Source organism: Dromaius novaehollandiae, chromosome 3, assembly GCF_036370855.1.
Source record: "Dromaius novaehollandiae isolate bDroNov1 chromosome 3, bDroNov1.hap1, whole genome shotgun sequence".
In the NCBI taxonomy this organism is placed as follows: Eukaryota; Metazoa; Chordata; class Aves; order Casuariiformes; family Dromaiidae; genus Dromaius; species Dromaius novaehollandiae.
Window position 1 is genome coordinate 23659093 of NC_088100.1, and position 12212 is coordinate 23671304.

The 12212-nt window shown below is 35.1% G+C and overlaps 1 protein-coding gene across 1 annotated transcript in view; it reads left to right on the plus strand.

The window, feature by feature from the left end:
* Positions 1-12212, plus strand: part of MYOM2 (myomesin 2) — a 70133-nt gene that overhangs the window by 37978 nt on the left and 19943 nt on the right. Inside the window, exons 19-25 of the mRNA XM_064510197.1 lie at positions 2095-2221; positions 5429-5607; positions 5781-5895; positions 6485-6641; positions 6747-6853; positions 9431-9475; positions 9952-10088. Coding sequence (XP_064366267.1) covers positions 2095-2221; positions 5429-5607; positions 5781-5895; positions 6485-6641; positions 6747-6853; positions 9431-9475; positions 9952-10088 — 867 coding nt within the window. The remainder of the gene's footprint in view (positions 1-2094; positions 2222-5428; positions 5608-5780; positions 5896-6484; positions 6642-6746; positions 6854-9430; positions 9476-9951; positions 10089-12212) is intronic.

The following is a 12212-nucleotide window of genomic DNA, read 5'->3' on the forward strand; positions in this document are numbered from 1 at the left end:
ATACCTCATGTCCTCCTTTCCAAAGAGTGCTCCAAAGTAGCAGACAGCTGTGATTTTAGTTTTGAAATAAATTATTTCTGCTTGCTCTTATAATGGATTCACTATTTCTTAACAGAGGAAATGCATGATGTAAAATTCCATGAGGAAACGCTAGGCAAGATAGACTACAACAACCTATTAATCAATATGATACTTGTGAAATTAAGGTAAACAATCGGACATTTATTCCCAGCTACTTTTTAAAATTACCTCTGCAAGTCAGCAAACTTCCTATAAACCTCAGGGCAGAAATAGATCTTTAGCAGAGATCTGATGCTAAAGCAGATGACTGCGCTGCAGATGAGCTCAGTAAGAATGCTTCACGCACAGGAGAGAGCGCAACGCGTAGAGGCAGTGCAGTGCTCAGCCGCATGCATGGAGGTTTGTGGCTGGGTTTACAACTGGCATCTCTGGTACAGCAGATGGAGCAGGGGTGTTGAGAAATAAAAAAGGGCGGATAGGCTAGACGTGAAAGGGCAGTAGTTAGAAACGCTTCCCAGGTATTTTAATTTTTTAATGCATTTGTTAAACAAATGAGTAATGTAAATTAAGGGAAACTATTCAGAGTTTAATTAATTTGATATTTAAGGTCTCAGTCCTGCCAGTAACTGTATTTGTGCCTGAAGGTGCGTCTTCATACATTATTTTGAAGGACTGGAATCTGAAATGCTAATGGGAAATAAAAGCAAGAGAGCTTTTAAAAGCACAGAATATTTTATGACATACTGCAAGCAGTCAAAGCCCTCATACACAGAGTATAGCACCAGGAAATCAATAGAGATTTGTCCCTGACTGATTAAATAATTCTGTGGGAACCCCACAAATATTTGTTCTGTTATTAACTTGGGTTTTAAACCGTTTTTATGGGCTGAACTTCTGTTCTCTCTTGTCATTTACGATATACAGCTTTCTATTGTCGGGAAACTCTGGCTAAATCGTATTAGTGACTGCCTCCTCCTTGTTTGCTTTGTTTTGCTTTGGTTTTCTATCTATCATCTGATGCTATTTCAGGTAACCATCCCATCACATATTTGTTCCCATAAGAAAATAGATATCACACTAAAAGCCTGTTTTATCTTCTGTTTTTCCCAGAGAACAGTCATAGCTTATTTATTTGTGAAAAAATACAGCTGTTCAATATCTCTACCAGAAGTACAGCCCTCAGCTGTATATTTCTTTTGAGAACTATGATAAAATATGATTTCAGGAGAATTATCTAGAGGCTTGAGGTGCAGAAGACCTGTTTATTAAATTAGAGGTGTTCTGGGAAATGAAGGGTGGGAAAGGGCTGCTACCATGATGTGCGCAGGTTGTGGAGAGGCTCAGCCTGTTGGGATGCTTTATAGCCTGTGTACCTTGACCTCAAAATCTGAGGTGGTGATGTGGTGATAGCCTCATTGGATAAGCCAAAGTTCATTTACCAGGAAGAATGGCAACAGGATGGCATCGGTTCTGCTCATGCTACTTGCACTGCTTACTGCCTTACTTTATAATGCTAGGTAATAATAAGAAAAAGACACATATAAACCATGTAAAATTACGAACAGAGAATATTTCCCAGAGTTATCTCCATATACTGCTGAACTAAGAAGTGGATCAGTTTTTCCTTCAGTTTCCTGTTATTTCTTCTCAGCTCAGTCAAGTATGACCAAACACCATTTGAACTCTTACTTAAGTGTATGGTCCTTCATAAGCAGTACAAGAAGGTATTTCATGTAAGAACACTCTTCCCACAGTACCTACTAGTTGCCATTCATTGTATGGGCTCCCTGGACCTTTACTCTAAACTTTTACAGCCTGTCCTGCCAATATGTTGAATGTTGTTCTTGTTCCTAGGATGACGCAGCTGAAACATGGAAGTAAAATCTAGACCTCTGCAGTATGTTTGGTTTAAATGTAAAATCTTCAGATTAGAGTCTCCCAGCACTCCAAGCAGAGCAGTAGAGTTAACCAATTACAGAATGCTTATTTTTAATATATTAAGTTTTTAATTTATTATAAGAATGTAAATCATAGCTTTTCATATACATACATTGATTTTTTTTCTCCAAAAAGGTAGAGGATTTGATGGAAGATGCATTCTATGAATTCAAAATTGCTGCTGCAAATCTAGTTGGTATAAGTCAACCTTCAGATCCCAGTGAGCACTTTAAGTGTAAAGCCTGGACTATGCCAGAACCTGGTAAGTCTATTAATTTCTCATGAATTTCAGTTTAATATAAACTCTTTGCAACACAGTCAGTGCAATGTTCCAGCCAAACTCTGCTAAATGTCTTTTGGTTCCAGTGTAAGAAAGACAAAGTCTAGTCTACCTAATGTGAGCATATAAATTGTGCCTAAATGTTAGGCACCTAGGGAATTGTTTCTCCTCAGTAATGCTTGAGTTCTGTAGATAATCTATGAAGTGTCTTTGAAGGTTGGCCTGCCTAATTTGTAACACCCTCACTCATACTGGGCAGCATTTTTGCTGAAGCTATTTGTGATGTGGGCTACTGATTTGCCTAAATAGGAGGTGTCACAGTACAGCCCATAATGAAAACACCAGTTTAATATATTTCTACCTCTTTTTCCCCCAAATGCTCTAAAATACTGCTGTGTTCTTAACTCAAAATCTATTTATAACATAGAACCAAAGTATGCAATTAAAGATCCATTCCAATACCTGCTTCAGTCATCAGGAGTTGTCTGACACCTACACACATCTGTTTCATGCATAAATGTTCATACAGTTATTTTCTAACTAAAAAAAAAGACCCTTAAATCTATTTTTGTACAACTGTTGACATTTTCAGTGATTCCGAAAAGGAATAATTAGCATAAGAAGGCAGGACAATTTCATTTTTTCTTTTCTATGGTATAAATAAAAAGTAATTCTTGCCTGGAACAAGAAACAATTCAGTAGGATGGTGGAATCTTTTAGTAGGAAAGACTCTCAAATGCCACCTAGTTCAATGGCTTGCCCAAGTCAGGATAAACTATATCTATCTTACTGTTGACAGAAACTTGTCTAATTGATCCTTACAGATTTCCACCAATGAAGGAAGTCAAGGTTCTTTGGGCAGGTTTTATTCCCGATCTTATGACCCTTACAGTTGAGAAGTTTTTCTCTCTGAAGAAGAGATCTTGCTGCTTTTCTTCAAACTTTTTCTAGTTGGTTCATATTCTTATTGAATGACAGCACACAAACTTGACACATTATTCCAAGCAAAGAGTTGTCAATGCTGATCAGAGAAAATGGTAACTTCACAGGTCTACAATTATGTGTCTGCTTATAAACCCTCTTCAATTTGCCTTTTAAAAAAACCCCACTAAAACTCAAAAGTTCAAAGTCTGCTTCTTTTTAATGCCTGGATATTTTTCTGCAAAGCTGCTTGTCAGCCAGTTGTTCTCCACACTTTCTAGACAAATTCTTCTCTGAGTTTTTAAATCTTACCTTTTGGATTTAATGGCATGACAAAACTGTCAATAAAAAAAGTTTAATTTCTTGAATTTAATCCCTTTTGTGCTAATTATATTTTTTATAATTTTGTAATATTTAGTATAAATATATCATCAGTGGACCAATTATTTTTCTAAAAGAATCAAATTTGTCTGTAATTTATACTCTCTACAGTGTTTTCACAATGTCAGTGGAATTGCCCATTGTGTAAAACAGTGAAGATTATCTTTCATTTTAAATGATATGTAAAGAAATAAAATAAAAGGCACTTTCAGGAAATGAAGAGAGTGAAATTTCCATTTTCATAATGAACAACGTGACCTTTCTACTCCTTGGCTGATTACATTGTTCTCATTATGAAGCTAGCTGAACAGAGAGCATTGCATTCTTCCCGCTTTAAAAAAAAACGAAAGCACCACAAACAAAAAAATAAAAAATCTCCAAACCTGTTAAAATATTTCCCAAGGCTTTCTTAGAATAATTTTTAAAAAATGGCTTAGCAATAATGAAAAGGAATAAGTGAGGTTTAAGATTGAGAGAAAGAGGATGATCCTTTTCCTTGACTTACTAACGATACTGAAGACAAATGTAATGTGACTGCAATATACTCCAGTGTCAACGAAATATTCATCCACATTTTGATATGGAAGGGAGGTTTTCTTAGAAAAGCCAGAATGCCTGGCAAGATTTCCAGTGTGAGTGATAGATTCCTTGCCCAGAGCCTATTATTATTTTATCCCTCTGCAGTACTCCAGTCTTACCTATAACTGTGAGCTTCCATGAGTTAGCGATGATAGCTAATGAATTATTTTGTATGACTTTAAAAAAAATGAAGCATCCCTGGTCTCAGCATTCTCAGAATAGAACATACTTCATTATACATTTCCTTCCACAGTCTAGGTTTCTAACAGTTGCATCTGTCAGAGGAAATTTAATTATCTGTGACTATATAGACATTCAGGTTGGGAATTTTAAGAGCCCTGAGAGAAGGCTTTAGGCTTCCTGAAAACTCCAGTCTGTCCATGAAGAAGTATAGTTTTTATCCTCAAAAGAACTGCAACAGGTACTCATAGTTCTGTTTTCTAGAATATAATTATCCACTATGGAGAAACACTCCTTTACTGCTTTTTTGCCATATATTTGCTGAATCTCATCCCTTACAGAATTTCCTGTGCATTCAGCACTAGTTAACATCGTATAGACTGGAAGGGCAATTGGATTTTTTTGAAAGATTTTTGTACTTGTCTACCTTTAAATGATGAGACAAGGTTTTAGGGAAAAGTAATATCTTGACTTAGAACAAAATCTCACCACTAAAAAAATCCCTAAGTCTCAGGTACTTTCAAGTTTTCTTACTACTAATTTAAAGCACAAGGAGCAAGCTTCCAGCTACGTTATTTGCCTGAATAGCAGTATTCTGTCACAGATGTTGTCACCACGGTAGAAAATTGGTATGATTATGCCTTTTACTGTGCTGATACAAGTGAATATCAAGAGTATAGTGAAGAAAATACTACAAGTTAAACTGGATGGCACCAGAACAGTTAAATGAAGGAAAAGGAAATATAGCACCGAGAGCGTAGCTTGATAGCTGAAAGATATGAAGTCACACTTTCTCAGATCATGAGCATGTTTTTGGTGTAAATGGTTCTCATAACAAATATCCTATTCAGAAGTTCTTCCAAACTATCATGAAATTATTGAGATCCAGCTAACAACGTACGCTTTGGAATACTAATGTTACACCTGCATAAAACAGGTATTGCTGTATACAGACACAGTGGGACGATGACCTAAATACCATATGTACCGCATTTACTGTTAAGGAGGAGATATTTGAAAACAAACATAGTCAAAACAAAATTAAAATGACACATTTTACCCTTTACAGGGCCAGTTTGCAAAACGTTATTATACTGAAGTAAACTTCCAATATTTGAAATATTTTAGGTCCTGCCTATGATCTCACAATTTGTGAAGTTAGAAACACATCACTGGTTCTTCTGTGGAAAGCTCCAGTGTATGAAGGCAAAAGCCCTATTACTGGGTATTTAGTGGACTATAAGGAAGTAGATACAGAAGACTGGATCACAGCTAACGAAAAACCAACTTCACAGCGCTATTTTAAGGTAACATTTTCAATGCAATTAGTGTTAATTCAAAATTCAGTTCTAAGAACATTGGCTTGAGTACAACAGAGATACATTTGAATGTGGGCTTCTGCTAATATGTTTGTGTAACCAAAGAATATGAGTTTAGATTTTTTTTTAAAAAATTTGCTTTGCTCTTTATCTTGTTCAAGGTCACTGATTTACATGAGGGTCATACCTATGTTTTCAAAGTTCGTGCAGTGAATGCTGCTGGGGTAGGCAAGTCATCTGAGGTATCTGAACCAGTGCTTGTTGAGACAAGACCAGGTAATGAAGTAACTGTTTTATCTACTCCTCCCCTTCTAGAATACTGAAATGCTTACAAATGGATTTAATCAATCTGAGTCAATATTGTAGCCCCAAAAAAGTATTTCCAGAGTCCAGAAGTTCTTAGCCTTAAATCCTATTTAAAAAAAAAAAAAAATCACATAGATACAGAGGTACTGTCAAGTGTTTGTGTTTTACTTAGCGCAGGGAATATTTTGATATTCAATCGCTTTAATTGTTCCTCTGATACACAAAGATGCTTCTTATTGAAGGTGAAAAGAAACACAATTTGACAAATTTATTAAAGCATCAAGAACGATAATAAAATTAACTTAAACTGTTCTTATCTTCTCACTTTCAGTTTCATTCTATAGCTTTGTTCCTTGATGAGCACAGAGTTTGTAGTCTTCCTTTCCTGTGAAATGTAAGAATCATGTTCGTACGTGACATAAAAACGTGCTTAAACATTGCAAGTAAGATCAATAGCTGTTAATGAAGAAGGATAGAATTAGCATGGGCTTTAGTCATTTGTGAATTGCAGCTCTGAAGAAAAACGCAGCCTCCACATGATTTGATTCCTATTTTGCAGGAACAAAGGAAATTTTTTCAGGTGTGGATGATGAGGGTAATATTTACCTGGCTTTTGACTGCAAAGAAGCTACTGATGCATCTCATTTTGCATGGGGTAAATCCTATGAAGAGATCGATGACCCTGATAAGTTTGAGACTGAAACAGAAGGAAATCAGTAAGTCATGCAAGTCTGTGTCAAAATATTAGAAGTTTGTCCTGATAAAACCTTAATAAAATAAGAAAAGCCACTAATTATATCTTTCTTTATTGATGATTTTAGTTCTAAGCTGTACTTCAAAAATCCTGATAAATCAGACTTGGGAACTTATTCTATCTCAGTTAGTGACACAGATGGAATTTCATCCAGCTTCGTTATGGATGAAGAAGGTAAGTTCCTTAATGTCTCAAGTCCTTCCTCTCTTAACACCTGAATTGCATTAAACATTGTACAAGAGAAACAATTAATTCTCACATTTTCTCCTATGCATGAAGGAAAAACAAAAAAAACCTCAACACACCAGACTTCATGGGATTAGCTATTTTTCTGATTATCACAATAATGCATGTTGGAATAGTTTATGGCAATATTTTGTTTAAATAAAGGTAAAGAATATACCAAATTATTATTATTTATGCTGGGACTTCAATAGTGCAAAGATCTATTTCGCTTTCACTAGAAATGAGTTTGTCTAATATGTTTGACTTTCTAGCCTTTCACATACTTAAAATAATTGGCTCTTGATTAGCCATAAAGTTACCATCAAACCTCTGCCTCCTATTCAAGAAAACGTATATAATATAAAAAATACAGAGACAGCCTTTGAAGCTCTAGATAGAGTAGCATATAACTGAGATGCAATGGATTACTGAGAAGAATGTGAGAAAAAGGATGTTGCTTGAAAAAATCTGAATATATTGCCTTAATTCATTGATTTGTGTAAATTTAGAATTGTTTTGCTTTATTTCATCAAAGCTATCTTATTTCATTGGAATTGCACTGAATTTGCTTCAGTTTGATTTTGTTTTACTAGTTAGAGAGACTGAAGAGAAAAGTAAAGCTGGAGGAATTTCCTATCTTTTTATGAAAATGACTCTGGTGCGTTCCTGGTCCACAGGGACTGATTGTTATGCCCAGTTCAGCCCAGTTAGTTTTACCTATGCTAATGACAGCTAAAAACAGTGGTAGGGACAAATAGCTAGGAAGTTGCCCATTCTAGGAAGCTGGGAAATGGCAGGGGAGTACGCTGAGCATTGAGTTAGGCAGCTGCACAAATTTTTCCATTCACGGGTGACCTCGAGGAGTCTAATACTGACTCTAGGGACAGTCACAGGCAGCTTTGTTGGCTTATTTCAGAGCACTCTTTACAAGAAAATATTGCAGACAATTAATCATTGCTTTCTGGTATGGCAAACAAGGAAAATGCGCTCCAGAATCTCTTCACTAGCTACACAGAGCCTTTCACAGTTTGTGCCTATGTGCTCTTTTTAGTGTTTTCTCTCATTTGCACAAGTGAATCAAAAGAGCTTTAACTATCTAGTTATATTTGTCATTCAAAAACTGTGTTTAGTTTTATCTTCATCTCATCTTTAACACCTTTATACCTTATAATGATGCTTGACTGTTTCCAGAAATTTAAGGCAAACCTTATGTTGTGTAGTTTTCAATTTTTGCCATATAATAAGGGCTGCTGATGGTGCTTTGGATCACGGAATTACTACTATTCCTTGTATTAAAAGATAGAAAGGATCAGATCCTGGCATTAACACAGCCAATGGGAATTTAGCTCCTAACCAAATATGAAAATTCCTCCAGTTACATTCTGAATCATTTAAGGAGAGGAGATGAGACTGAGTCTGAGTCCGAATCTGATCAATATGCAGGGACTTTATCACAGTGTGAACCATGTCAACTTTCCCAGTCAAAGTAGGTGGTGAGAAGAAGAGTGCTATGTGGGCTCAGTCATTACTGGTATCTGCTTGTTCTAGGGAAGCTAAACATGTAATATTTTTAATTTACCAATGAATATTTTTTGAAAAGACAGACAAGCATTTGATCATGAGAACTTCCCTTTGGCTTAGTGTTGAGGCATCTCTCTGAAACCTGTCTTGTCACCTTCAGTCCTACCATCCAAGCTTTTTCTGTACAAGAGCACTGATGGTGTTTCCCATCCCTCACTTAGGTCATGTCTTTCCTGGTCACATCTGCTACTCAGAATGATAATTTTATTTGTAGTGGCTCTCTCCACAAGTATCAAATTTGTATCTTAGCACTGAAAACTACTGTCTCCTTGCCCACTTACTGTCCCAAATGCTACAAATTCTGTATTTTTTCTAAATCCTCTAAATTATGTCATAAATTCTTGCTAATTTCCTCTTACATTATCTGTAAATTTGGAATTGGCAATTAGGTCCTTCTTCCAAATCTTTATTAACAATGAATATGATAAATAGGATTAGTATGAAAACCTTACTGTGATTTCTAGACTCTCATGCAGCCATCATTAGGTTTTAGTGCATTAAGTAAAACTTTTTGTACCTTTTTCATACTAACCTGCACTCAATCTTGTTAGCTATCACAGTAAAACAAGTGTTTTAAATACTGTGTCAGAAAGGAGGTCAGCAGATAAAAGAGCCTCAGAGACTATGTAGAAGAGATTGTCTCCCATCTTTAAATCCCATAGGAAGTTTAAAATAGGTCTCATCCCTTGTTTAGATTCTTTTGCATAAGAGTATACATGAAAATGCATGAGATAGGAAAACTCACTAAGTCCATGTAACAGAATTTTAAGTTTCTTAAATCTTTTTTTATTGAAAGATATTATTCTGAGGAGAGTTAGATATTTTGCATACAAGACATAAGGAGATTAATTATTTGCTGATGCTGATATGTATCTGCTTTGACACTTGTATTCTGACTGTATTTTTCAGAATAAATTAAAACATGAGTATTATTCTTACTTTCAGAGTTGGAACGTTTGATGGCACTAAGCCACGAAATAAAGAATCCAAGTAAGTTGAAGAACTGAATGTACTGGGTAGTTTTAGAAGGGAATATAATTACACACTAATGACTGGAGTTCCCAAAAGCTTCTTCCTGAGACAATGGAAGCTTCATTTTTCATGGCACAACTTGCTTCCATATCTTTCTATTCATTTTAAAGATTATTAGTTTGTACTGAATAAAAATCTTCATTACCTAAAAGTCTTTTGCAGTTTAACTTTACTTTGGCAATAAGCTATAGGTAGCTATTAGCTAATTCCTTAGACATTGTGCAAACTATAAGCTGTAAATTGTGCTCTTCCTTTGAGAAATTAATTTAAAAAATCAGCCAAAGACTGCATTAGACCTCTTTTCCCCATATAAATTATATTATGTGATTCAGCATTTCCTAAATAATGGGGAGATACTAATATATTACTATAATAGTCCTTTTTCTTACAAGGATTCATGCATTATTGACTTTTGATTGATTTTCTCTCTGCAGCAATACCTCTGAAATCAGAATTAGCTTATGAGGTTCTTGAGAAAGGAGAAGTCCGTTTTTGGATTCAGGCTGAAAGCTTATCACCAGATTCTACCTTCAGATTCGTTATTAATGATAAGGAAGTTGAAAACAGTGATGTAAGTACATGTTGAGGGCCATATATATATATGATTTTGTTTAATAATGCATTGTGCATTAATTGTTAGTCTATTTTTATAGTTGTTTAAAGCCATGTTATTAATATTGGTCTGATAATACCTGAAGAGAATGATAATATTTAATCTGAACATTTTTCATAATACAGATTTACTGTCCCAGAGATTTCAGTGAGATTATTCATAGCAAATAAAAGAGCAAGCTTTAGCTTTCAGAAGTCTGTATTCATTTTGGGTAGCTAGATGACCAACAGCCAAAGAAAAAGAGAAGTTAGTTATAGAATGTTAATAAATAAATCTGATATAAAAATAATATTTAACTCAAGACTAAAAAAGATGCTTCAAGTATGGTTTTTGACTGCAAACCAGCAAGATATGTTATTTCCAGAGACCCTGTGTGGCTACTGCTACTAATTTTACATATGATGTGGGAAGCACATGACAATGCAATAATGATCATAAATATCAAACTTTTAGGCAATGTAACTTTTTTTTTTTTAATTTGGGGCCTAGGCACTATGTGGCCATTGAATGACTATATGGAGATGAAAGGGCAGGCCACAAGCTTCCTGCATTTTTGTAGCTCTAGGAAGGCCTTTTGCAATAAGAGACACTAAAAAGTGGCCAGATAGGGCAGAGAAGAAAGCAAGGTCATGCGCTTGTAGGGTAGGAGTATGTTTTGTCCACTGGGCATTAAAGTACAGCACTGGAAATATATTTTCCTGTGAAGAATCCACCTGCACTGCAGCTGTTTGAAAGCATCAATTTATTCCTGCGGTTGCAAAGCCTCTTTTTAGCCAGAGAAGCTTATCAGCATTTTAACACCGTAGAAAAGCAAAATGAATTTGCCTTAATTACATATTGACAGGCCGAAGAGGAAGTGTTTCTGAATAATATACTTCTCCTCTCTGTATTTCTTACCGCAAGAAGTAATAAAATATAGCACTGAAAACCTGAATATTAGTGACTAGGATGTTATTGAAATGACAATATTCTGTCTTAGCAGTGTTAGCGGAACAGAATAAGTTATTTTTAGTATGCATACGTTTTGAAAGTGTTAACATCAGAGAGAGAGTCTTGAAGTGGAGCTGCATTATTTCACCTCTTTAATTAGTAACCCACAGGTGACATTTACATTTCGAGATTGATGATATTTTTGTGGAAAGTCACATAAAAGCCTGGTATTTATGGTGCCCATAAAATCATTGAACTTCATCTTGCTGCATAATGGCAATAGTTAGAAGCCTAATTACACTCTAAAACCTGCCTGGAGACTGGACTACAGTTACTGAACATGTTCAACAGACTGTTATGCTTGGTGAAAAGTATTCTGATTCTTGACATTGACTGAAGTGATAAATTTTTCCGTCTAGGTCCTAACAGGGAACAGTTTCTGAAAGATTATTAAAAAATCTGAGAATGGAATTAACTGGGCCCTATTTTCTAATAGCTGTCATTTTAATCTTTTAATATTTCTTTTCCTTCACAAAATTTTAGAAAGTGTGATACAGGATAAAATTAAACCATACGTCTTTCTTTTCTTGTTCTGCTTCTGGCAAATATCAATTTATCACTCTCCCTGAGAGCACATTTCCTTACCAATGAAATGAATGCAAGCGTTGTGCTTGACTTCAGTGGGCAAGGGACTGTAAGTGAGAATTTGAATTTGCAGTTTGATAATTTACCATAGTTTATAACTTCTCTTTGTAATCTACCTGGCCTATTTGCTATATTCTTACAGATAGACATGTATACAAGTCAGTTTCTACTTAGTTTCCTGACTAGTTAAATCTTCTCTCATCCTGTGACCTTATATCTTTCTTTGAACTGCATGTGGAAAAGTGCATATCCAGATTATATAAGCATTTTTCCCTGTAGTTTCATACAAATGATATACCTCAGTCTCTTCTTTCTAATTCATTTATTTAATCAATAGCTATCCTAATGAATCTGTTGGTTAGTGATTTGTTAATTCCATTATTTTTTCTTTTTTTCTCTTTTATTCTTCAGTTACCTAAGTAAGATTTAAACTAAACTAGTTTCATTGTGCATATTTTTTTGCCTATTTTGTGTATATTTTTAACCTAATATTTTGCCTATTTTCAG